This window comes from Crocodylus siamensis, chromosome 2 (assembly GCF_052110815.1).
Source record: "Crocodylus siamensis isolate JL-2025a chromosome 2, ASM5211081v1, whole genome shotgun sequence".
NCBI classification, from domain to species: domain Eukaryota; kingdom Metazoa; phylum Chordata; order Crocodylia; family Crocodylidae; genus Crocodylus; species Crocodylus siamensis.
In genome coordinates, this window is record NC_143396.1 from 218,250,699 (window position 1) to 218,278,647 (window position 27,949).

At 42.4% G+C, this 27,949-nt stretch overlaps 2 protein-coding genes across 5 annotated transcripts in view; one reads left to right on the forward strand and one right to left on the reverse strand.

The window, feature by feature from the left end:
- The window catches only part of PRDM11 (PR/SET domain 11), a 64,591-nt gene extending 52,578 nt beyond the window's left edge, over window positions 1-12,013 (forward strand). For 3 of the 4 annotated variants that reach the window (XM_090032994.1, XM_090032993.1, XM_090032995.1), the window contains exons 7-8: window positions 736-1,383; window positions 2,311-12,013. In XM_090032994.1, coding sequence (XP_089889120.1) covers window positions 736-1,383; window positions 2,311-4,475 — 2,813 coding nt within the window. In that variant the 3' untranslated portion in view covers window positions 4,476-12,013. The remainder of the gene's footprint in view (window positions 1-735; window positions 1,384-2,310) is intronic. The other variant, XM_090032996.1, reaches the window with a different exon arrangement.
- Window positions 12,014-21,379: 9,366 nt separating this feature from the next.
- The window catches only part of SYT13 (synaptotagmin 13), a 28,120-nt gene continuing 21,550 nt past the window's right edge, over window positions 21,380-27,949 (reverse strand). The window contains exon 6 of the mRNA XM_090032998.1: window positions 21,380-27,940. Within this exon, the coding sequence (XP_089889124.1) occupies window positions 27,636-27,940 (305 nt within the window). The 3' untranslated portion in view covers window positions 21,380-27,635. The remainder of the gene's footprint in view (window positions 27,941-27,949) is intronic.

Consider the following 27,949-nt stretch of genomic DNA (forward strand, 5'->3'; position numbering starts at 1 on the left):
ATGGCTATTCCCTTTATTTTGAGCAATTAATACTTTGTGTAATGTCGCTTTTATTTTTTGTCTTTGAGTGATGGCCACTTTCTTAGAGTCCATAGGGACGAGCTAGATGTCCCAGCTTAGGAGAGAGTCCATCAGTTCTAGCTCAGTTGGAGACATGTACCATGGGGATTAAGAGGGCAACTTTTTGTTTCCTTTGCTCTCTCATCTCTGGAAAAGCCTCCAGACTGAAACAGAATGAGTGCTTCTAAGCTTCTGGTTGTTAATGAGCAGACATTTGTGGTTCTTGTGGAAAACTCTGAATCTCATGCTTCATGTGCTGTACACCTGATACCTTTTACCAAGTCAAAACAGTCGCTGTTCTTCCAGCAAGCCTGTAGGCATTTGGGCACAGGGCATAGGGTTCGACTGTAATCAGTAGTTGACCTTATAGTTTTAATCCAGCACAGGTTGGTTATACCTGTTACATAAAACAAGCTGCCTGTATTTTTACTTTTCTTTAAATGTGTGGGTCCTACTCCTGTGTGGTTATAGAGACTGTCTCTTTTGAAGGCTTGCCCAGTAGTAGAGCTTATCTTCTTGGTTTCCGCTGAATTTGCTGTCAGTTTCCTTATTTGTAACACCACATACAAATCTGTAGGGACTCAGCCTGCCTTTTCTTTTCTTTTTTAGTTTTAGATTGAGGAATATTGCGTAGTTCCCAGTGATAATCCCCGACACCCTCATTTTCCTTTCTAGGCGATAAAAAATCACAGAGGGAAAAGTCAGGAAAAAATGTGGACAATCAAGAGGACATGAGAGGCCCTCTTCAGCTCACCACATTGAAGCAAGGGAAGAGCCCTTACAAGCGCAGCTGTGAAGAAGCAGAATCCCATCCCCAGACAAAGAAAAAGAAGATAGATCTCATCTTCAAAGATGTCCTGGAGGCTTCCCTGGAGTCAGCAAAGCTGGAAGAGCACCAGCTAACCACGAGCACCCCACTTTCCATTAGAAAGGCTTCTAAATACCAGACTGAAGATGTCTTTGAAAGATGTGGAACTACCATTCAGCATAGCTCCCCAAACCTCAGCAGAAACCGAAGTGAGGGAGAATGGAAGGTCCCCCATAGTTCCTCTTTTAGCACAGCCAAAGAGATGGGTCTCCTGGAAGATGAAGAAGAGCCCCTGTCACTCAAGGCAGACAGCCCTACTGAACCATCTCTGGCATCCACTCAAGGCAATTCACATGAAATCCCCACAACTTCCTTTTGTCCCAACTGCATAAGATTGAAAAAGAAGATCCGAGAGCTGCAGGCTGAGCTAGACATGTTGAGATCTGGCAAGTTACCTGAGCAGCCTGCTCTAGCACCTCAGGTACCTGAGCTTCAAGAGTTCTCTGACCCCACAGGTAAGTCATGGAGAATAAGAATGTTCTTCAAACACTGCATAGGAAAATTTAGGACATCACTGTATACTGTGTGCAGGCCTAAAATGTTCCAGCTTGGCCATTGCGTGGAACACTGTATTTTATAGAAACATTAGAGCCATGTTCTGCCGAGTTGGGGGGCAGGAGCTGATACTGTGAGCCCACTGGGAAGACATTGTTTGGGAAAGTTTCTGTAATGACGACTTGTTCTATTTGTTTCCGTTGTAATGAATACACTGTCAATAAAAAAAAGAAATTCCATTGCAGCTGGCTTGTCTGCTGTATTTGTGATGCTTTCTCTTTCAGTGGCAGCAGCAGTGTGATCCTTTCGGAGCTACCAGGAAACTGTACTTGAAAGTCTGAATTACTTTAAATGTTGAAACTGAAACATACTGACTCCCTGCATGTGTGTGAAGCGTTACAAATCCATTCTTTCCTTTGGAAGCACTCACTGTGTACTCTGCTGTCTTAATGCAAGCATGCATTCCTTTCAGAGACTTGTTTCATTACCCTCAAGAATATGCTGTCAGTTACTAATTTTCTTTAGCAAAGCAGCATCATGTTTACTTTTGGGTACCCCCCAAAGTGGTCAGAATGGCATTTATCTTCTTGTTGACCAAGAGACATGATATGTTTAAGAGTTATATAAAATACCTCTTATTTCTCTTCAGAACTTACATTCAGGTGGCCATATTCTACTTTTAATGTTGGGCATGCAACAGAATTTGGCCAAATCATAGAATCATAGAAAATTAGGGGTGGAAGGGACCTTGGGAGGTCATCTCGTCCAACCCCCTGCTCAAAGCAGGTTAGCATTCCGTGTTATTTTTTTAATGTTTGCCATAGCTCTGAAGCTTTGTAAATATTTTTTCTCATTTCTTCCTTTTAACGTTTCTTCTTCTTTTGCAGCTTCGGAAAGCATCATCTCAGTTCCTACAATCATGGAGGATGATGACCAGGAGGTGGATTCTGCCGATGAATCAGTATCCAATGATATGATAGCTGCTACAGATGAGCCTTCCAAGATGTCTTCTGTGACTGGCAGGAGGATTCGACGCTTCAAACAAGAATGGCTTAAAAAGTTCTGGTTTCTGCGGTACTCCCCAACATTAAATGAAATGTGGTGCCACGTTTGTAGGCAGTACACAGTGCAATCCTCTCGGACTTCAGCCTTCATCATTGGCTCTAAGCAGTTCAAGATACACACTATAAAGCTTCACAGCCAGAGCAACCTCCACAAGAAGTGCCTGCAGCTCTACAAGCTCAGAATGCATCCAGAGAAGACAGAAGAGATGTGCCGAAATATGACCCTGCTCTTCAACACGGCCTACCACTTGGCTTTGGAAGGCAGGCCCTACTATGACTTTAGGCCTCTTGCAGAACTACTGAGAAAGTGTGAACTCAAAGTGGTGGATCAGTACATGAATGAAGGAGACTGCCAAATCTTAATTCATCATATTGCCCGGGCTCTTCGAGAGGATCTGGTGGAACGGATCAGGCAATCTCCCTTCCTCAGCATCATCCTGGATGGGCAGAGTGACGACTTGCTGGCTGACACAGTTGCAGTTTATGTGCAGTATACAAGCAGTGATGGGCCTCCAGCAACTGAATTCCTGTCTCTTCAAGAACTGGGTTTTTCAACAACAGACAGTTACCTCCAAGCATTGGACAGGGCTTTTTCCAGTTTGGGAATAAGATTGCAGGATGAGAAGCCAACTATTGGTTTGGGAGTAGATGGTGCTAACATTACTGCCAGCCTGAGAGCTAACTTGTTCATGACAATCAGAAAGACATTACCTTGGTTGCTTTGCTTGCCATTTATGGTACACAGGCCTCACTTGGAAATTTTAGATGCAATCAGTGGAAAAGAGCTTCCATGTCTGGAGGAGTTAGAAAACAATTTGAAGCAGTTACTCAGCTTTTATCGTTACTCCCCCAAGTTAATGTGCGAGCTGCGAGTCACTGCTGCCACTCTTTGTGAGGAGACTGAGTTCTTGGGAGACATCCGAGCAGTGAAGTGGATCATTGGGGAGCAGAATGTCCTTAATGCTCTAATCAAGGATTACCTTGAAGTTGTGGCCCATCTCAAAGATGTCAGTGGTCAAACACAAAGAGCGGATGCTTCTGCCATTGCCTTGGCTCTCCTGCAGTTCCTGATGGACTACCAGTCAATTAAATTGATCTACTTCTTGCTGGATGTGATCGCTGTGCTTTCACGCCTCGCCTATGTCTTCCAAGGTGAATATCTCCTTGTGTCACAAGTGGATGACAAAATAGAGGAGGCTATCCAGGAGATCAGCAGGCTTGCAGACTCGCCTGGGGAATATTTGCAGGAATTCGAAGAGAACTTCCGAGAAAGCTTTAATGGCATTGCTGTGAAAAATCTACGGGTGGCTGAAGCCAAATTCCAGTCAATCAGAGAAAAGATCTGCCAGAAGACCCAGGTGATCCTAGCCCAAAGGTTTGATTCACGTAGCCGGACATTTGTGAAAGCATGTCAGGTATTTGACCTTGCAGCTTGGCCCAGAAGCACTGAGGAGCTCATGAGCTATGGAAAGGAAGATATGGTACAGATATTTGAACACCTGGAAACAGTCCCATCATTTTCCAGAGAGGTTTGCAGAGAGGGAATGGACATCAGAGGAAGTTTGCTGATGGAATGGCGAGAACTCAAGGTGGATTATTATACCAAAAATGGTTTTAAAGACTTACTTGGTCACATTTGTAAATACAAACAGAGATTCCCACTGTTAAATAAAATAGTTCAGATCCTTAAAGTCCTTCCCACCTCATCAGCCTGCTGTGAGAAGGGACGCAATGCCCTTCAGAGAGTACGCAAAAACAACCGCTCTCGCCTCACTCTGGAACAGCTCAGCGATCTTTTGACGATTGCTGTTAATGGGCCAGCCATTGCCAACTTTGATTGCAAGAGAGCACTAGATAGTTGGTTTGAAGAGAAATCAGGCAATAGTTACGCACTGTCAGCAGAAATGCTGAGCAGAATGTCCTCCCTTGATCAGAAGCCGATGCTGCAGAGCATGGACCATGGCTCTGAATTTTACCCTGATATTTAGGAAGGAATGCCTCAACTTCAGAAAGCTGTTGAATAATTTTTTTTTAAATCTATACTCTAAACTTTGATATATTATATAAGATATATATATATATATATATATATTATATATATGAAAAACCCACACTGAAAATTTAAAGTTAAGGCGATGTGCGTCTGATAGAAGCTAAGTGGAATTTTAAGAATGAGACAATGTTTGAAATTTACTGATGTCTCCAAACATGGCAGCTGCAGTGTAGGTGGCAACATTTCATTCTTCAGAAGCATGTGCTGGGGCCATACTCTACATGTTGAAACGTAACAATCTATAAGCTAGATGACAGGTCTCTGTCAACCTCCTCCTCACAGTAGCTTCCTTTGTATGTGTAGTTTTTTATTTTCATTCCCTGATTCTCTTTTCACACTTTAGTCCAGTCATTGAGCCATTTGAGCCCTTCGGTGACAACCAGTAGATTCCTGATTTCCGACAGAGCACCCTGTTCATATGCGTTGGGATCTCTCTTGTTTTGAACAGAAGCTTTATTCACTTACAGAGGCTGTTGAGGGGCTTGGTTTTTCTTTTTTCTTTTTCTTCTATTTTAGAAAAGAAAAGTCTCAGCTAAACTGTGATATCCCATTCTCAGTTCTCCCCACCGGTGGGCTGTGGAGTAAGGCAAGGCTTTCAGCTCCCCTTGTGATAACCCAACTACCAGTTATACATATTATAATACGATGTCATGTGCAGACTATAAAATAGCATATTAGAGAAGGCGGGGGAAATTTTGCATTTATATTTTTATATTATAGGAGATTAAAAAATATATACAACTCTTCATTAAAAACCAGGGCTGCTGTGGAAGCTAGACAGCCGGTGAGTCAAAACCCATCATAGGGTGGAGATTCTAGGGCTTAAAAATTATATTCTAATTTACATTATTTATACTATGTCTTTATAATCATAGATTGTTGTGGTTTTTGTTTCTGTTTTGTTTTGTTTTTTGAATGAGTGAAAGAAAACCTGCTATAGTTCTGTGGCAGGGGATATCAATGCAAGATCCATCTTGGGTTATAATCATGTGATGATGTCCTTTAAAGGTTCATGTACTCTCTTGTGACCAAGGTAATGTGTCCCACAACATGGCAGAATGATGACAAAAGGAAGAAGGAACACTGTACTTCTTCCTGTAAAATATTTCTTCCTTTTTTGAAAAGGGTGCAAAGTCCAGCAGAAATTTGAAAGTGGGACTAACACTTTAAATGATAAATGATCTCATTTTTTAGAAGCAAATGAGATCCATATATTTACATAATGTCAATTCAAGTTAGAAAAAGCAAAAATCAATAATTAAATAAGATGCAAAAATTCCACAGATGCTAGTGCCTTGCTCTGCTGATGTGGCATGGGCAGCATCAACCTAGCTGGAGCATCACAGGGGTGAAACATAGTTACCCAGAAGAATCAGGCTGGCATGTTCTCACTTCCTAGAGGGATAAGTCGTGTGCCAAGCTGTGTTATTTGGAAACATGGTGGTGTCAGCAACACTGAACCTTTCTTTTCTCCTATTACCCCCTGCCCTTGGTCTTGGTGCTAAGATATCTCTAGAACCGTTGCTGCTAGTTGATAGCTTTTCATTTATATAAATATATATATATATATATAATTATTTTTTAAACTTTTGTTTTCAATGGTGATGTAGCATGTCTGAAACCAATCTCTCTTGGAGTCACTTTCACTGCCAGGGTTCACACACTGTCTTCCCCAACAAACCCCCACACCTCTACCTGGATCCCGTCCCCTCCCAAACTTTGCCCTGAACAGGAGCACACAGGTCAGGTGGAGACATGCAATTGAGCTGCCATCTTCCAGCTCAGCTCCTCAACCCCTAGACATGGCAGAACTAGTTATTCTGATGCATTTGAAAATGCATCCTGTCTATCTGTAAATTATCCTTTTTGGGGTATGGTGAGGAGGAGAGATGAACACTGCTTGAAGTACATATTGCAATGATTCTCTATACCTCTTGTCCTTATTCTGTGCTATATGTTATTATAATAGAACAGTTTATTTGGTCAGTTTTGAAAGGGTCAAAATAGACGATGGAGCCTGTGATAGCTGCTGGGATGGAATACAGTTTGAAGCACTTAACTCCTTCCTCTCTGTCTCTGCCTCACTCCATACAGTAAATGAAATTCATATCCTAGGACAGATGCACCAGAGTGAGCTTGGTAGATAATGTCTAGTGTGAATCCAAACAGCTATTTGTATTAGAAACCAGGAACTGGAATGCTTTTCCCTGAAATCCTCATACAAATCCACAAGCAAGTCAGGTCAAGATACTGTTCCATATAAGCATAGGGAAGGCATTATGTAATACCTGGCAAGTGAATTATCATAATATATTGCTGAGGGTCCGCTTCTCCCCTTCCTCTCCCAACAGAGACTTTCCTCGGATTGATTCAGCTTCCCAGATGCGGAAAGCTAGATCAGATTGTCCTCTGAAACTGTGCAGACTCAGGCAACCCCTTGTTCAGATACACAGGAGAATTTCTTGTAGAGACTGTTCTCAACTGCTGCTGGCCTGTGAAGTAAAACACTACCCATTTCACCATCACAAAGCTACCCAGATCAGTTTTCCTTTTGGAATCTGTTCTATACCTTCTTTACCCAAAATCTGAGAAGATAAAACAAAACAAAGTCCCCCCAAAGAAACATTGCCTATGCTTTCTGCTGTAGCTGGACAATGTGAATTTAGATACTGAGGAAGTGCAAGTAACCCAGCAGCAGGAATAGGATGGGCTTATTAGTTTCTTATTACAGTACTTCCTAACTACACTCAGATATCTGGGAAATCTTCAGCAATAGAAATGGCAACCGTAAGAAAAGGTACTTGGTGTAAGCTACTCTGAGTTTAAGGGAAACAAAAGACAGCTTCCACTGTCTTTATTTTCTTCAAAACAAGAGCTTAGGAGGTCCAAGGGATCCATACTCTTCACCCTAACAGATCTGTCCATTATCTTTCAAACAGAAAAAGTTAAATGGCCTATGGCTCTTTTTCAGAACAGAGCTTCAGATTCTGTGGCTGTCTTGTTGGAAAGAGACATGTGGCCAATCCACAAATACGTTTATAAACAGTAAAGCTGAACTACTTCTTGTTCAAACCAGTGTTCAAGCCATGGAAAAGCCTGTTTACAACCTCTACCCCATCATCCTTTTTTGCTGATGTTGCAAAAGAAGACATCACTATTCTGGAAAGGTACACACCACCAAAAACTGGCTTAGAAATGACATTTGTGACAGTCACATTTCATTTTCTAATACAGTTTATCATTGGTGTGACTTCTCTTGAGCTGTACACATTCTCACTACTGGAGTAATATAGATGTATAAGGTGTTTTCTTTCTAGACTGTCTGGAAAGCAGTGGTGTCTTCTCTTGCAAAAATTACCCTACACGGTATCAGTGAAGTAGTGCCAATGAAATGAGTAATTCCTAGTGGCTGCATGCTGCTAAGATATGTTAACAGAAAAGGCAAGAGATTCCTAGCATTTAACTATTAAGGGATGCAAGAGTTTTGTTCAATAGTCAGGCTTGTGCAACACAAAGGAGTCTTCATTGTGCTTCACAAAGCAAATAACATCTTTGCACATGATTAATGTAGGGACCTTTCCTTGCAGATTTATTTACCTAAAGATCTGGGTCTACAACCCTTTCTCATGTAGGTAGGCCAAGGGATTTAAATACAACTGCAAGAATAAGCAAGGTCTACTGTAAGGTTCACAATATAAGGGCCCCAACTGAAAAACTGTTATACTTGTAGAATTACTGTTGATTTTTAATGCCAAATGCTTTATTCATCCCCCTTTGTTTTTCAGAACTAGTACCAAGTAAGGCTTTTCTGAAAGCAGATATGTTCCATTGCTGCTACTTTAAGTCGTCTGATTTCTTATGCAGGCCAACCTAAAGAGAAGTTAAAAGGTTCTGATGTAGTGATATCTGAGTGACAGCAGAGGGTGCCAGTTCTCAAGGCTGGTGGAGATCCAGTGTAGCAGTAGTAGTAGCAGCAGCAGCAGCAACCTACTGCACTGTACTACAGCTCTGATGGGGTAGCAAGAGATACCTGTCATAGAGTCTGCCTGAAGTTAGGAGGGGAGCTGTACAAATGGGATCAGGTTTAACTGATTCCCCCTCCTGCTACTTCCAGCTAGGTGGATATTGTTTTGAAGGTATTGCTCCTGGTATTGTGAACATCCTCAACAGGAAAGATATGATGATTCTGTTATTCCTTGAGGTTTTTTATTTTTCCTTTTCCCTCTTACCTGAGGTATCTGACTGTGACTAATACACATTTCTCCAGACACTTGATTTTATACAGCTGTTCTTTGGGGGGGATTGATGGCCAGTTCACCCTATGCCCTTTTGCTCAGGCTTCTCTACTCTTATCCTGCTATTTGGCAGATACCCACTAAGCACACAGCCAACTACAGGGGCTCCCAGTGGCTGCATATAGTCTAGGCCTCCCGGCCACTAGGCTGAATACAACAGGGACAATCCTCATGGAAAAAGAGACCAAAGCTCTTCCCATATTAGCAAAAGTGCAAGAAGAGCAGATGCATGTTGCAAGGATCATGAACCAAATATGCAAGAGTGTCCTTAAGTAGGCAGGTTCCTGGAATGTTCTTTGCTTTAAAGGTTGAATTGATCTTTGCATTACCCACATGTACTGTTTGCACAGTTGCTGGTCTGGGTTCTCAGACACTGTTCAGACTCAGTCCATTGCTAGCACGCAACACAAGCTCAACCAGTTGGCCACCAGAGTTCTTTGGGGTTACATTTCTTTCTTAACTTAGCATTGCTTTTTGCTTGGCCAATGGCTAAAACCACCAAGACAGCCAGCTTGCAAACAAGTAGCAACATCCTCTGCTTTTGCCAGATTTCCCTCTCAACTCTATAAAAACAGAGAAATGGTACGTTGCTCCCCTGACCATTGTACTTTCAATCCAGTAATGCCTATGCAATTCCTGTCTCCTTTGGAGACATGTATAATGTGTGTGCATGTAAGTTAGTGTATGTATACAGTAAATACGCATACAGTCTATATATTGTATATACGCACATCCCAGTACATATACACACAGTACAAGAAATAAAATCACATGCCTATATATCTATAAATAAGATCTTATATATTTATATATTTCTATGTTTTCAATAGATCTAAAGATATAATATAGAGGTAGAATCAACCACCTTTGTGTAAGGCTGGCCCTGTGTTCTAGCACAAGGCATGTAACACTGAAATCCAAGTACTTCAGTATAGCTTTAGCCTTACACTGAGGTCTACATTTGTCTGTATAGCACACTAGTGAGAGAGACTTTGTTGTGGTTAGGACAAGGGGATTCATGGTAGTATGTTCAATAAGGTGCTAAATGAGGCCTGTGCAGCAGTAGTTTTGGGAATGTGTCTTGGTGAGAGAAAACAGTAAGCACCCTTGTCTTTTGACTAAGCCTGCCGTAGGTCCTGCGTATTCACACTTGGGTTGATTGATACATATCCCACCTCTTTATGCACTTTTCTTCCCCTGCATGGACAGGGTTTGTTGACTTGGTGGTCCCAGTGCCATGAAGATGTGGCTTTTCTGCTTCACCTGGTTGACAGTCCTAGGTGGGCATCAACAGGCTGCAAGAGGGAACTAGTTTTCTAGTCACTAGTACAGCACAGTACAATAGAGTGTATTTATACTCAGCATATTCCATACAAGATATCACCCGATACTTTAGAGGTGCAATTAGAATAAAGAGAGACGTACTTTACATAGTTGAAGACAGTTGTTCTCATGTGGTCAGATAGGAGGAATGAAATAAAAGAAACAAAAGAAAAGCGACTGAATTGGGAATGGTAAAGATCTTAGTGTTCAAACTCCACTGGGAATCATGCTTGCAGTTCTGCTAGGTAATTTTTACAGTCTGCTCACTTTACAGTAGACCCAGTGAATGCAACTGCACTGTTGTTCCTCAGTGACAGCTGTTTCATCAGGTTCTTTTAAAGACAGCTACTTCTTAGCTGTTAACTAGCCTGACTGACTGATCTAGATAGTTTTATTGGTGGAGAGGGGAATTATTTGGTTAAGTAGGGGCCACTGTAAGTGATGCATAATGGTCACATAAGCCAACACAAATGCTAACATTGCTGATTTGAGGCATTTAGGTATTTCACTCTTTCATCCCCTCCATTGAAAAGAGAACCAAGAGAAATATTTTCATATGAATGGCAGTTTCAAGTTAAGGACATCTTGCTGGATCTGGGCTGTAGTTTTCATGGATCAGCTTTCCTGGAGCATATGTTGATGTCTGCAGGATGGACACCCACCTCTTTCCTCTCTCTGCATCAAACTCAGACTGCGAACAGAACCATTCATCTTCCAATGTTCTTGGCTGCATGGCAATGCCTAGGGTAACCAGAGAGGTTTCTCTTTCAAAGCTAGTAAACATGATAGTGTCACTGCTGCTTCTTCCCAAGAGGAAGCTATCGTACGTTCAAAGGAGAGGAATGGAGATCTGGCTTTACGGCACCAGCATCAGCCTGGTAACCACTTCTTACATTTGTTTTAATTTTTTATTTCTTTTGGGAGGAGGGGGAGTTCAGTGAATTTTAATTCTAATGATCGTGACTAATTACACTGGTATTGCATGAGGAAATGCTGTGTAAGCATTTCCCACACAACTCTGTCAATGCACCTCAATTTCTGTCTGTTGCAGGTTTCTGTCTCCACACAACTACAAATCCACCTCAGTTACAAACTTACCCTTCCTGAGTCTCTCTGAGCTGTGACTGCCAGTGTGCTGAACAGCACCTAATAAACATACACAGCAGAGAGAAGTTCTCCCTAGCACCCGTTCTTAATGAACCTCATAAATGGTTTCCCCACCCCCAGCTTCCTCCTTAAATGCCACTGACATTTTTTTTTAAGCTCAGTTAGTAAAGCAACCCCCAGTCCACATGCTGCCAACATAGTATTCACACCTGGTATTGGGATCTTTCATGCACTGCACCTCATGTTGAGTAAGCTTACTGGGCTACCTGGGGGAACCATATCCCATATGCTGTAATATATTGTGATAGGAGGGCTATTCAGGTTTCTGACATTCAGGCATCCTCACAGACTCATAAGCAGTTTTGCAAGATACATATTTTTTTACTTAAAGCAGAAAACAAAAGGTTTCGTCTTAACCTCTCCCTTCCCCACGTCCAAGCACAGCCCTGCTGAACTGTTAGTTTCAAACACACCAACACACACACATACACAAAATGAGAGAAAAAAGTATCTAAAAGTCTATTATTACATATGTATTAATATGTTAATATCACACTCTTTTGGAGAACATTAAAATGTTATTACTTTGCAGACTATGCTTTATAGTACCTGTGTGAAAGGACCTAGGACACTGGATACGAATAGAGCTATGTTGATATATCATAGTATGTACACGAGAACTTTCCTTTTGTCATATTATACTTGTAATGTAAGATGATTGTTAATAAAACATTTAAATTTATCAGGATGAGGTAGTTTCTATTTTTTTCTTTGATATTAATATAATTTAACTCAGGAAAAGCAGGAACACCAAAGCTGCCCACAAAAGACCCACTTTGGCAAATTACTAAAGTACCTCCAGGCAATAATAGTTTGCATCCAGTGAAAGAAATTGCAACCACCCTTTATTAATAACTTTTATGTGTGCAGATAATCCCCTGGCCATGTCATATCAACCTCTGCCAGAAACAAATGTAAGGTTCCAGTCAGTTACTTCTTGAGCATGATCAGAGAAGATGTTCCCTAACAGTTCTGCACCTTTTCAGCTGTGATAAGGAGGTATGACTACAACATTTATTGCTATACCCAAGTTGACTTTGATCTAGGTAGCTTAAGTACCAATAGCAATGAAGTTATTGTGGCATGGGCTTCAATCCCCTAGCATGTACCAGGAGTTCTGAGTTGCCTTTTGCAGCCTGCACTGAAGATCATGCACTGCTATCGGGACCCTGGCTACAACACGGTGTAGATATATTTAAGAGTCTCCACGTATGTATCCGTTGTAGTCTTCTTGCCTTATATTCCAGCTACTACAGTTGTTTATATTCTGAAACTTTGTGGTGTCTTCTTTTAGTGGTCCAGTACACATTTTAACTGTCTTCGCACATTTAGAAATGAGATTCTTCTCTGCTTCCAAGGGAGAGCAACTAGATTTTCCTACCCCTTAAAGGAATGATGTTTTATTTCAGGGTGCTCTTGAAATTTGGACATCTCTGGTCCCAATCCCTGTACCCAGTGGGGCAGAGGCTATCCCAATAACATATAAATGAAAAATGCAGAAACACCATGGAGGGGCAGAGGCAGAAACAGAAGCACTCTCCCATTCAAAGTAATGACCATCAAACTGAGCCATATTTCCCCTGGCCTACTCTTCTTTTGGCCCAACACATCTTCCCCTCCTGGCTGTGGAGCTGGGCAGGCTTCAACAGGAAGGGTGGCCCTACCTACCCCCCATCTTAGTGATGAAAGCACTTGGGTAGGAAGTGGAAGATGTTGATTCAGACCTCCTCTACAGGAAGGTAGGCCTGGAACTTCGTTCTTCTACTTCAGAAAGTGCTCCTACCTCTACACCAGGCCTGCCGTTGTTGGTGTCAAATAATCACTGATCACGGTTTGTAGTCCATAGTGACTAACATTTCAGGGGCTTACATGGAGTTTGTGTACTTTCCTGGGTGGAATAGGATCACAGAAGCAAATAAGTTCCCATAGCACAGCCCTCAGAAGGGCAAGGCAAGTCCTACAAGGGAATAAGATCTGAAACTTCATAATGGGCCCAAAATTCTGCTTATGTAGTTGCTCTTTATCTACCTAAAGGGGAACTGGATTTGGGCTTCGGTTTCTGTTTCCTTGCAACCTTCAGTATCTGACCAACCTGAACATTTAGCGTGAGATTTTCAAAAACACCTGTATTGGTCTAACTGCTCTCACAGAGCACTGAAATATCCCATCCTTTAAATGCATCTTAGCTCCACTTATCCTACTTAAGCAGTTTAACAAAAAGTAATTGAAATACTTCCCTGTTAGCACTGGCCATAGAATCAGTACTAATTACAGCTTTATCAATTTTTGAGAGAAGACTATGAGAACTTCAGAGGAAGTTGGGTGACAGGGTAACATATAGCACTGATTAAGTGCAAGGCAATGAACGCTGGAAGGAATGACTGGAACCATGCTTATTGCTCACACACACACTGCTATGTTCAAAAATAATGGTAACTACTCAGCAAAAAGAAACCTCCTTATTATTCTGTTCTCAGCTGGGCTGCAGTTGAAAGAGTTCAGCTATGGACCTCAGCAGCCAGGGGAACAAACTTTTATCTGAGGGGAAATTGAAAAGATTGGATCTGTTTATTTTAGAAGGGAAACAGTGTCCAAACAAAATAATGGGGTAGCTGATAATTTAAGGATGCCTCTGTTTGAACATAAGCTTCGCCATGTCCAAATGTTGCACTTAGACTGGTCTAAGTGAACAGAAATCAATCTAAATCCATAACCATACAGAAGTTTAGTGCACATAGATTGGTCCAAAATTGGTGCAAATGATCTAAGATAGACCTGGTACAAGGTATATTCAATTCAGCTTGATCTAGGTTAGACTGGGGCATCAGACTTCTGTACTGGGAGGATGCTCAGATGGAAACAAAGGGACAATAAATGTAAATCTAGTGAAAGAATATGCTTTCTTAAACAGTTATAAGGGAAGGAATTTTGGACTAGATGGACCATTGCCCTGATTTGATCTGGCCCTGTTCTCCTCCTTCCCTACTACCTCTGAGTCAGAATACTAGTAGATTTTACAAAAGGGAAATTTACTAACCTGGAAGGCTTCTCTCCAAAAATGCTATTCTAATCAGTTTTTCCCCCAGTCCCCTCCAAGTTTGATGATTAGATTTTTTTTTTCTTTTTGAAGTATCCCAGTGTTTTCACCTTGTTTGTAACATGTTTTAGCTCTGATTCATCATCCTGAATTGTCCGGAGAGCTTGGCTTTGTGCTACCAGGAGCTGTAATTGGCAATCCTAGTAGGGCTGATAGGCCAGGTGGAGTGAATTAGGCTGGTTGTGCTTGTACACCACTGGATTGGGTGACAGGGGACAGAAAGACCCCTACTTAAACTCACCTAAAGGCAATGGTCAGCTGGCTGCTCAAAAGACTTGTTTTAGGGTGCAATCTGCTTTGCCTTTGGATGGTCTGCAGCTGTTTCTCACTGTGTGACTAGTTCCAAACCTGGCTTTTGCTATTAGGTCTGACTGCCTTTGTAACATCTGTTAGTATGTCTAGAGGGTAGTATTTGTATGTAGGGTAGGCCTAGCTCACATTCTCCCCCATGACTACTTCCATCAGCTCAAAATTGTTACTGAGGGTGTTCCACCAATTTCACTCTAGGGAGCAAGAGTTTTACCAGAATGAGATCATCAGGTAGGAAAACATAGAGATGAGTTGCTTTCATGAAGTGCTTGCCTTGTACTTTGTGTTTTCAATTCCAAATTCTACCTAAAAAGGCAAAATTTTCAAGTGATTGATTACTGATTTTGGGAGCTGTAGTTTTTGAGTGCATAAAACTAGAGCAGGGAAAATATGTTTCAGAGATGATCAGCCTTGCAGTTCTCATTAAAAAAGATGGAAACTGTAGGTGCCAAAACCTGGAAGCCAGAGCCAAAAATAAAAACATGCAAAATCACAAAAGTTTGGCACAGTGTCTTGCTCCAGGCCACCGAGCTAGTGAAGTATTATAATAGGTTGCCCTTTTCCAATGGCTTTCTTCTTTGGGATCACAAAAGATATCTTATTTAAAATTATTAATTAGCTCACCCCAGACATATGTATATGAGGTAGATAAATATCCCCAAATTACAGAAAACTGAAACAGAGGTAAATGACTTACCAAGGTCATATGATCACTTTAGGGTAAGGCCAGTAATGAGACCCAAATCTCCTACATTTCTTACTACAGTGCTGGCAGTGGCTGAAGCAGTGAAATGCTCCATCTCAAGCTGATAAACCAGTATGCAAAACAAGTAGGCAAGTCCCTGTTCATTTCCTAGCAGCAAAGAACCCATGGCATAAAAATGGTCCCCACCATTGGCACTAATCAGCTTCCTTGATGGGCATCTCAAACCAAAGACAGAATGGGCAATGGAAGCAGAGTATGTGGGGTGAAGCAGTAGGGATGCTAGCTTGCTTTGTGGATGAAGATCACTGCAGGCTAGCCAATTTTAATATCAGACTTACATAAAAATGATTAAATAAGATAAAAAAGAAACAGGAGCTCTGACAGTTATATTAAAATTACAGCCACTAGCAAAAAGAGTGTCCCATCTCTGCTGATGCCATGGTAATTTTCTATCAGGATGGTTGCAGTTAGCAAGTGTCTGTATAATGCTGACATCTGGTATTGAAAGCTCAACAGAGATCAAACAAACAGAAATGTAGTTTCTTTTTGACTAGTGTAATGAGGTTCCTGCCCCATTACTGACAAGAGGGAGGGAGCCTACAGCCTGCTGGCCAGCCTAACCCCTTTAAACTGGCTTAAGGGTGAAAGGGATCTAAATAAGATGGCCACCCACCACAGGTGTACAAAGTGATGGGCAGACGTGGAGCAGAAGTAGAGGCTTAAAAGCTCAAGGGCTTAGACCAGAAGTAGTCTAGCTGTAGGAGTTGCTTGAGGTAGAGCTGGTCTAGAGGCAAGGACTGTGTACCACAGCAAGATGGAAGAGGCCCTACCTGGCAAGCAACCTGGAATAAGTACTTTGCACCTTTTTCATTTGTGTTACTCTAGGGCAGGGGTGGGAAACATGTGACCTGTGGGCCAGATGCAGCCTGCCAAGCCATTGTATCTGGTCTGTGGAGCCCATAAAAAATTTAGAAAATTAACATTTATCTATCCCTGGTTGCATGTTGTGTGGCCCTTGATGGCTTACCAAAACTTAGTGAGCGGCCCTGTGCCTGAAATAATTGCCTGCCTCTGCCCTAGGGTGAGAGTTAACCCTGACAGGGGAGATTGTGCTTGCCAAGCTCAATGTTTGAGAGCGGATGCTCATATTTTGATTTTTGTCTGCACCAAAAGATTGAGGTGGCTGTAAGGCTCGGAGAGGATTAGAGGCCCCTGGGCTGCAGCAGAGGTACTCTTTAATGCTCAGAAATGTGAGAAGCAGTGCAAGTGTCAGGGGGAGAGGAGAGAGATGGTTAATGGGCTAACATTGTCCTCTCTGGCTTTTCCTTGTCAGGTTAGGTGTTAATTTCTTCTTTATGTAACAATGATTCCCTTGACTTCCTTCGGCTCAGCAGAGCACTTCAGGACAGGCTCTGTATGTGAAGACCAGATTTGCAGGCACGTCTCTGATTCAGATAAGTTAGCAAGTGAGCTTGAAAGAAAGCAGCCCATGATGTGACTTTCCTATTAATGTACCAGACTGAGAGGAAGGCATCTCCATAGAAACCAAGGCTCCATTTTCCCTTCCCCCTTTCCAGGTAACTCACGCAGGCAGTGGCTGAATATGAGGTATTGTCAGCAGACGCTCGCCAAGCCCAACATTTCTGTATGCACTGACCTGTATCCAGTAGGCTAAATAAACAGACCCCATCTTCATTGAGGTTGTTAAATCCTAGGCTCCCTTCAGCCTTTGTGGGCTGTGCCACGTGCCTGTATCCATGTGGGGATACTGAACGGTGGGCGCAAGAGAACAGATGCTGTTTTTTGCAGATGGGGAAGTTGCTGCACGAATGATGCTGCAATTCATTTACAAGGGGCTCTAAAAATATGTGAAAGAATATCAAAGGCTCCAGGCTGCTAAAGTACCAAATGCGATGCACTAGACTTCCTGTCACTCGGGGGCTTGAGGCCACTTAAATCCAAGTGAAATCCAAATTAGTTGGCATTGGCCATGTTGGTTACAGCTACCTCCCACTTCAAAATGATTAGGAAACACCAGGGAGATGGTGGCATGCAAGAATGTGTGGAGGGTAGAGAAAAGGCACCGAGTTCAAGACTGAGTGGACATAGGGTAGGACTGAAGGGCATCAGCCAAGCAAAATGTGCAGGGCTGGGAAAGTAAGGGCAGGAGGTGCTTCAGGCCAAGAACAAGGTGCAACAGATGCACTAGGCTGCTCTGAAACCTGCCCCAAGACAGGAATTGCAGCAGCTGCGGCAGGGTTGGGATTGAGGTGTTAGCAGAGCTGTCCTGGAAAGGGAAAGGCTAAAATAACGTACAGGCTTCTGGTCCGAGCTGTGCTTTCAAGTTCACTGGAGCAAACTTTGTTAGGCCCTGGAGAGTGGTGTCAGTCTTTGATTTTCGTCCTCCCCTCCCTCTCCCTCCCTTTCCCACCATAAGATTTAAATGGGAAAATGGAGTAGTTTGGAAAGAGGTAACTTTTATTTTTTCTTCTTCTTCAAAGTCCCATGTATTCTAAGGCATGTGGGTCTCAAAATCCGTGACGAGGATGATCTCCAGTCTGTTATGTCATGCTGGAGATCTAGGGTGGTCATCAAGGTTCCTCAGGAGTTGAAGATAGTTGCATTTAATGTCCATGAATGTTGCGTGTCTCCTGATGCTGAGGAGACACAGTGAGCTCCCACGGACAGGGGCATGGCAAAGGCAAGTGGCAAGCTCCTGCAGGCAGCCACAGCAGTGTTGGCAGGGTGGGCTGAGCAGGGAGCTCCTGCAGGCGGCCACAGCAGTGTTGGCGGGGTGGGAAGGCGTGCCGAGCTGTGAAAAATAGAGGACAGAAAGGTGTCTGGTTTCATATCAATAAATGACCAAAAAACCAAACTGTCCTCTATAAAACCAAATGAATGGCCACCCTATGAAGATCCCAACACAGAAGTGTTTTAAATAACAGAAACTCTTGATGAATTTGATATGAAAATAATCATGTTACAGCAAGAATGGTTCTGTAGACCAGACTGCTGCTTCAAAATACGGTAGGCCAGTCAGTCTCACCTCCATCCTTGGCAAAATCTTTGAGAAAATCATCAAGGCTCACATTTGTGAGAGCCTGGCAGGACAAATTATGCTGAGGGGAAACCAGCACGGGTTCGTGGCAGGTAGATCGTGCCTGACCAATCTAGTCTCTTTTTATGACCAGGTCACAAAACGCCTCGACGCAGGAGGAGGGGTGGATGTCGTATACTTGGACTTCAGGAAGGCCTTTGACACGGTATCCCACCCCATACTGGTGAACAAGTTAAGGGGCTGTGACTTGGATGACTGCACAGTCCAGTGGGTGGAGAATTGGCTGGAGGGTCGCACCCAGAGAGTCGTGGTGGATGGGTCGGTTTCGACCTGGAGGGGTGTGGGCAGTGGGGTCCCGCAGGGCTCGGTGCTTGGACCGATACTCTTTAATGTCTTCATCAGCGACTTGGACGAGGGGGTGAAATGTACTCTGTCCAAGTTTGCAGATGACACTAAGCTATGGGGCGAAGTGGACACGCCGGAGGGCAGGGAACAGCTGCAAGCAGACCTGGACAGGTTAGACAAGTGGGCAGAAAACAACAGAATGCAGTTCAACAAGGAGAAATGCAAAGTGCTGCATCTAGGGAGGAAAAATGTCCAGCACACCTACAGCCTAGGAAATGACCTGCTGGGTGGCACGGAAGTGGAAAGGGATCTTGGAGTCCTAGTGGACTCCAAGATGAACATGAGTCGGCAGTGTGATGAAACCATCAGAAAAGCCAATGGCACTTTATCGTGCATCAGCAGATGCATGACAAATAAGTCCAAGGAGGTGATACTTCCCCTCTATCGGGCGCTGGTCAGACCGCAGCTGGAGTACTGCGTGCAATTCTGGGCGCCGCACTTCAAGAAAGATGCGGATAACCTGGAGAGGGTCCAGAGAAGGGCCACTCGTATGGTTAAGGGCCTGCAGGCCAAGCCCTATGAGGAGAGATTAGAGAAACTGGACCTTTTCAGCCTCCGCAAGAGAAGGTTGAGAGGCGACCTGGTGGCTGCCTATAAGTTCGTCAGGGGGGCACAGAAGGGAATTGGTGAGTATTTATTCACCAAGGCGCCCCCGGGGGTTACAAGAAATAATGGCCACAAGCTGGAGGAGAGCAGATTTAGATTAGATATTAGGAGGAACTTCTTCACAGTTCGAGTGGCCAAGCTCTGGAACGGGCTCCCAAGGGAGGTGGTGCTCTCCCCTACCCTGGGGGTATTCAAGAGAAGGTTGGATGTGTATCTAGCTGGGGTAATGTAGGCCCAGCACTCTTTCCTGCTTATGCAGGGGGTCGGACTCGATGATCTATTGAGGTCCCTTCCGACCCTAGCATCTATGAATCTATGAATCTATAATCCTGGCCAACCCACACCAAAACAAATTGTCAGGAAGGAAGCCATGATGGAAAATTGCCTCAGCCTTGGAGGCAAGGGTATTGTCAGAGCCATCCTTCTACTTCCCTTTTTTTCTGTGAAAAGGATTTTAAGTAGAACTGGCCTGACTGTCCCCTCCAAGCAGTCCAAGGACCATAGTATTTTGCTGGTCTCGTTTGTGACCCCCAACATGAGAAAACAATTCCTCTCAACCATGCTATATACCTCTTCCTACCATACTTTAGTTCTGACCTAACAGTCAGAATGATGTCTCTATAATAGTCAAGCTGCGTTTCCCCACTATATCTCCACTATGGAGCTTTCCAAAACTATTTCATTGGCACTTTGGGCTCTGCCCCTTGCACTGGGCTGTGAGAGGAAGAACAAATGCACGTGCCCAATGTCTGCTCCGACACCTTCCTAATTAGAACAATCATTGAATAATTGAATCATTGAATAATCGTTCAAATTATTCAAACTAATCAGAACACTCCAGTGTGCTGCAGTGTCTCATATATTCAGTGCCCCCGTATTTCCAAATGGCAGTGGGGGTGCATTAACTCAGGGTTTTCAACCTTTTTTGAGAAGTGTACCTCTCCTGGTGGGTACCCCCTTCTGGATGTGGAGTGGGGTCTCCCAAGGGCCAGTAGATGACAGGGGGATTTAAAAGATGCCCTAACTCAGTGGTGGACCAACGGGGAGGTGGGGGACCATGGCCCCTGGGTGCCGGCATGGAAGGGGGCACTGGCCAGGCCCTTCAGAATTCTTCTTGCGCAGCCTGACTTTAAGTTTTGCTATGAGAGACAGGGTGGGAAGCGCAAATGCAAGCATTGCCCCAGGCACCAGAGACCCACAGTACATCACTGCCCTAACTCCAACTCTAAATGGATGACACTAGTCTCGAGTGTCTCGGGCTCCTATCCTCTTGTCTCTCATCTGTGTGAATCTCTTTTGCTTTTGTTCTTTCCTTGGGAAATACCAAGGTGGACACCTTCCAGGTCCATAAGGGCTTTGGATTTTACCGACTACCAGTGTGCCAGAGGAAGGGTTTAAAATGGGGACAGGGGATGGACTCAAACTAAAATCTCAAACCTACACTGTGCAGGGATAAGGTACTACAATGGCACTGCAGCTCCCCTTACCCCATGCATCACCAAGGATAATCAGACTAGAATCCTTAGATCCAAATGAACTGTTATCATTTTAGGATCTGGATCCTAATCTTGCCGTGGATTCATTTTCAGATCCTGTCCCCTCATCTCTCTCAGTCCTTGTCCTTTTCAGAGGTGTAAGGAAGTCTCTCTAATTTGATAGGGATGGTTTTTATATTGCTTCACTGAAAAGCAAGGTAGGAAGTTTCTGGTGCTTAGCATGGGTGCAATGCAGTTACCAAACACTATTCCCATCCATCTGGTTAAACAGTACATCTCAAAAGGTCTTCCTCAGCTTTCCAGTTAACCACTGAAAAAATTTACAACTGTTTTACAAGCTTGAAGCATAGGGAGCACAAAGGAGACAGAGAGACCACTGACAGTTTGGAATTATTTATTTACCACAAAAGCTTTAGGTTTGCTCTGTAACATTAGACACATGACTGCAGTTTCATGCTCTCCTTTTGTGCTTTGGACTGTGAGTACAATAGAAACAACCAATACCTGATTATTTTACAATAAAGACTGGCTGGTTAACTGACCAAGTAACTGGGAAAGTTTGGTTATTCATGTTGAAGGCCACCGTCACCATTTTTTCTTTGCTATTCTTTATTTTGAAACGTATCAATGAAAATGACCATATCAATGCTAAGAATTATCATTATTAACTCATCACAATTAGACCTTTTAAGTGAACCCTGTTCAAATGTGATTGAGCTAAACTTTAAAACATATAAAATGCTTCATTAAAGTTCTATAATTAGAGGTAATCTAACTTTAAAATGACCTTCACAGAAGTACAAGAAATGTGACCAAAGCAACTTCAGCTCAGGGCCTTTAGTAAATGTCACTGTGACAGGAAATATCATGTTGAATTCAAGCCTCTGCTACTGATATGGACTGTGCCTTCTTTCCCACAACATTACTGAATCATGTGTGACTCATGCACTTGCTAAGAAATACAAGTGGACAAGTAATTTCAAGTGAATCCAGTACATAGTTCTCTATTCAGATGGAGATAATGGGAGCCAACAGGTAATGATGGTTGCAATTGTAATGCACTGAATATTCTCTGTATCATTTCATGATGAAAAGCGGCTCAGTCTGGAATCGTGGATCCAAACATGGTGAAACTCTGGACAGGGGCCCTTTTGGGTCTTGATCTAATCTCTCTAATGGGCAGAACTACAGCTTCTTTCTTCTTGGGGGGGAAAAAGCATGTATCAAGCTCCAGTTTCTTTATACTGATGGTGGCAATACCCTGAGTTGTTTTGGGTTTTTTTTCCAGCACTATTCCTCAGCAACTTTCAAAGTGCCTTAAAAGCACTGTCCCAGATTCCCCTCTCACTCCTGCTGTTCAGTTCCATTGACTTGAATGGCATATCACCTCAAAGAGTGCAAGCATAATTGAGTGTGCTGAGCTTCATACATATCTTGCTGAAGATTTATAATGATCCCTTCACTTGTCACTGAAACACAACCCCTTTGCTTATCAAACATAGCTGTTTTGCAGCAAGAAGCCACAATACAGAAAAAATTAGGACAGGGAACAAGAAAGAATACTGTAGCCAATTGAAACTGCATGGGGATTTCAAAGGTCTTGGGATGTAATAGGCACAGTAACAGAGAACAAAATATTTCACGGACATCTTAAAGTCCACCAACGATTCATGATTTTACATCACACCTGCCTTAGCACAAAGCTCCCGGCTACTGCACTGGAACATTGATTCAGTGCTAAAAACTGAAGGTAGAGCTGGCCTCACAACTCAGTCACCAGCATTATACCATCATAGAGCATGTTGGAATGGTACACCTATTTTTTAACATAGTGGACACAAGTTAGTTCATTTGGGCCACTATTCCCCTCCCACGTATGAAATGCACAAGAGGGAAACGCCTACCACAAATAGTACATTTGGATTAGGGGAGCTGTATTTCCAGTGCAAAAATTTTTCTCCCATACACGGCCAATATCAGGAATTGGATCTAACCACCTGGCTAGCTTGCCCATCCAAGCCACTCCACCCTATTCAGTCTCACTCCCTTCTGCACTATACAAGGGCCACTGCAAGTGGTGTAATCGGTATAACCTCTCTTATTACAGACATAGCTCAGGAACTTCAGTTGTTGCAACTGTAAAGGCATCTGACATTAACACCCTTTTCATCTCTGCATGCTTAGCAAGAAGCAGCTGCCAAAAGGTGCCCTTTCATTTGAGAAGACACAGTAAAGGTATTCCTTGGTTTTCCTGTAGTTATAGACTTATACAACAAAGCAGCTGAAAACCGAAGGACTGCTCTGGCTCAGCTTTCTGGAACCACCTGGCTCAGGTGATATTTCCAACAAACACATTTCTAAAGCACTTTGGGTTTAATAATGCTTGGCCTTTACTGAGCTCTTTGTTGTTTATATTTTTAGTATTGCCATGGGTGACTTTGGCTCTACGTGGTTATATTGTTTATAGCAGTTGAGCTTCTGAAGTACTTTAGAAACATGTGGCTTTGCTTGCTATGCAGATATTTGCATGGAGGATAGACAGATGGATGATAGACAGACAGCCTGCAAAAGCAATATTCATATGAAAAATGATGCATACAGCTTCCATTAACATCATGGGCAAAAATCTCCATTTCTGTACCTGATCCAAAGCCCGTTGAAATTAATGATTTTCCTTCCAGTGACTTCAGCCCTCTTTCCTCCCCCACAACCCAAAACACACACAGAAACACTCAAAAACATCCTGTACATTTGTCTTTGTTTTCAGTGCAAACCTGAACAATAAAACATGAGTAATAATAATTTAACTTAATACATACCACATTTTAGTTTAAGAGAGACTGTTCCCAGGCAATAATGTGAAAGAGCAAAGAGAACCAGGCCCTCTACTTTTTACTCACTGCCTGTTACTGATTCTGATTTCAACATGAGAGATCTGAGCCTTAGAAAAAAGATTGCATGGTTTTATCTGGAACTGCTTTACCTAGAATTTGATTAATATTTTTTAGGCAATAAAAAAAAACATCCTTGAAAAGAAGATCTTTCTTTTCACAGCCTGGCATATACCAGGGTTCACCTAGTGACCACCAATTTTTGATCTGTAATAAAGATTTTGCTTTAAATCACTGTGGGGCACTGGGAGAAAATATGGCTTATAATATATTGCCAATCATTATAAATGACTTGTTAGTGTAAGCAGAAGCCAAAGTTAGACAAAGCTTCTGACAGTGAGATGACTATTTGGCCCTTTGGGTATCAGCCAATCTTCATCATACCAAATGATGATATAACTCTTATCCTTATCTTAAGAGAGAATTTTTAGCATGATTCTCAAAATAAGAAAAAAACCCCCCATCATTCATAGCAAGCTGCACAAGACACCTGATCTTAAAATGAGTTTCATGATTAAAATGAGCTGTAGTAATTCTAGAACCAAATCATGAATACAGCAACTGGTTGGGCTCAGACATGTTGAATGATACTTTTGCATTATCATCTTAACTTTATTGTAAGTGACTGTATCATGTTTGGTTTATTCACAGCACATTGCAACTTTTTAATTAGAAACGAACAGAAAACTTGGCTGAAGTATCTCCCTAATCTCCCTGTTGAGTTTGCCCTTTTACCTTTACCATTGTCTATGTAGATTGTGGAAGGTGAAAAAATAAAGAATCAACTGAGAAATAATTAGAGGCTAAAGCGTAAGACATAAGATTTACAATATAATTCCTAACACTGCAGCCAAACCTAGTCTTACCAATTGAAATAAATGTTCAATGTTATGCAAAAAGCCAGCCTGATGTGTGCTCCAGTTTACACCACACAAAACCTATTATATCTAAAGCACAATATCAATATCAATAATAAACAACACAACTTTTTGTGATTGTCTGTCTCCATGGGTCTTGTTTGAGTTTTTCCCCCGTCTTGTTCACAGTTTTGGTTCTTGCTTATGAATGAAAGGTAATTTTCCATAGACAAAGGAATAAAGGACACATTAATACTTGTATAAACATGAAGTGTCATCAAATGGATGATTGTTAGCAGTAATACTTTAATCAAATGATCCAGAGACTGCCCAAATGAAATGGGGGATTGATTCAATCATTGGTAGAATTAAACAGAAAGCACTACAATTTTATTCTGATGTGTTTTCTACTTTGAAGTATTTTAAAGTTACAAACAACACGGTGATACCTTGAGTTCCTTGCACACCTTGTCACCATGTGTGTCTCTCAAAGCTGGACTCATTATTTGCAACGGAGTGACAGTAATATGTGCACAGACCCAAAGCAGCATTCCTGTTAATGACACCCCTTCAAGATCCCAAGAAATTGGAATGAAAGGGAAGGCAGCCACCTACTGCATGTCAGTTTCATAGTTTCTAGGGTCGGAAGGGACCTGAGCAGATCATCAAGTCCGACCCCCTGCCATGGCAGGAAAGAGTTCTCAAAAGCATTTAAGTAACAAAGAGATGATGAGTTGTAGTCAGTGAAGTTGGGCCAAAACATGGAAGCTTATAGGCCCATCTTAGAGCAATGCTGGTAACTAAGAAGGTTTGAGTATGACATTGAAGTACGACCATGAATTGTCAACTACCTGCCAAGGTGATCCCACATGTTCCAAGAAACACCTGAGACTAACTGAAACATGGACATATCTTGGATGTTTTGTCTCAGACACCAGTTTGTTTCTAAATGGAAAATGTGGAAATTAACAAAAAGATTTGCACCATGTCTGTGAAAAGAAGGAATGCCAACAAGAAGTTTCTGCATTGTGCCAAAGACCTGCAGGAGAGAGAGAGAATACAGCTCCTTGAAGGCAACAGTGGTAGAAAGAGAAACAGAACATTTGGAACAAGGATTCTTAAACAGGGTGCTGCAGCAGTCCTTTCAGGGGCACCACACAATATTAGCACTATTCGGTGTGCAAACATGATGCACAAGGAAAATCCAGATATTTAAAATAGGAATTCATAATGTTAAAAGTATTCTAACCTGGTGTGATGTTTCTGAGTTCTTTGTAACAAAAGAATTCCTCTATTTTTTTTTGCATTTAAAAAAGAGTGAAGAGTTCTTATTTTCCAAGGGATGCCTTGAGTCTATTGAGGGGTGTCTCAAGTCTAAGAAGGTTAAGAGCCACTGATTTAGAAGATGCAGATAGGTGTTAAAGGATCCTTAATATCTCATGTTTTCAGCAGCTTTCAGCAACCCTAAATCCAAGACTGCAGGCAATAGAGGGAAAGAAAGGAATTCAGACATAAGGTTTAGCAGTACTCATTTCAAAATTTGGGTTTATTCCATAAATCCTTGAGATAATACCTATGTCTCACAAATCATCTATTGCTTTCTCTCCCTTGTTTTCTCTTTGTGTGCATCTCCCCTCTTTCTGCATCTGTCTTCACTTTCACGTGACTTCACTACCTTTTGTACTTCTGTTTCTCTCACAGGAGCCAGATTATTTTCATAATCTTTGTTTTTTATGTCCATGCAAATAAAACTGTGGCAAAATAGGCAACATCAGTCTGCAGTTAGAGAAACCACCCTTCTTAAGGGGGCTTAGGCAAGAATGGCTCCTTGTCACATCAGGAGTGAGCAAGCAGTAACTTCTCGGTCCATCTACTCCCATTACCTGCTTGCTTATTTTTTCCTTACGAGCACCTATTTTATGTCCATAAAGATCAGCAAAAAAGTGCGCCTGCTAATCCTGTAAGAGCAACTTGCCTGGGCAATCTAACTACTTCAAAGAAGCATGGACAAGACATCCAGAGGTGGAAGACGGCCTGAATTTTGAACCAACTGCATTGCCCTGACTAACTTGGAGCTCCTGTATGTAAAGACCTAAGAGAGCAAAAGAAAATTAGGGAAGTTAAGCGCTTTTCCTTCTATTTTTATGAATAGAAATTTCCACATTTATTTTTTACTTTAAAAAGGTTGGTCAGTTGTTTTCTGTTTTGCTGGAGGTCCCTGTAGCAGACTTAGACATGCAACATGAGTGCTCTCTTGCCCTAAACTGAAAGGATGGAAGTGTTGAGAGTCTTTAAAAAGGAAGCTTTCTCCTAACCTGCTTGTCAGCTGCTCAGATTAAAAATGTTTATAAAAAGATAAAAGTGCTTTGAACAATATGAATATAACTCACTTCCCTGTTTACTAAATCAGGTTTCATGTCCATATCCATATGCAAAATCTTTGCTATGCATCTTCTAAGTCTTCAGTCAGGCACAGTCTTCCAAGGAAAGCAAGGTAGAGAAGACCAGAACTTACCATAGATAACCAGACAACTAAAACTACTTTTTAAGCCTTCTTGAAAGTGGAACACCTATGCCAGCCTATCTGCCAATACCCATCAACTTGCCAATGTGAGATCCTGTCCCTGTAGAAGATAGAGGATGACTTGCTCCAGGCTATCTATCTCTAGGAACTAATGAAGGATTATCTCCAGACTTTCCCTGATCTAGCTTGAGAGTATTCTTGTGGCAGGGAAGGGGAGAAGACAGTGTCAGTAACACAGAGTGCTGTAATTCACCTTTTTGTGCATGGGAGTGGTTCACGTTCCTGCAAGACAAAATACAACTCATCTTATTCCTTCGGGCTCAAAGACCTGACAGCAGGTTGCTCAGTGACAACTGCGTGGCTACATGTGAAGTTGATGCCACATGGCTATCTGCCTCCTGGGGTTCCTCAGCATTTCTTCCCAGTGGTTCTTCTCTGTGCCAGTAGCATGCAGACCTAGACTGCACTTGCCCAGTGACTGGTTCTGCCCTCCACCCTCCTGGGTCATCATCTCCAGCTCCACAGTCGAGACGCGCAACAGCTCATGAGGCACCTCAAACATGATCATCTCATTCCAGACAGGGTTGATTTTGTGCTTTGCATGTTTTGTCTGCTTCTTCTTCAGCTTCACAGACTGATGCTTCAGTGTCACCTTGACAAACACATCTGCATGGA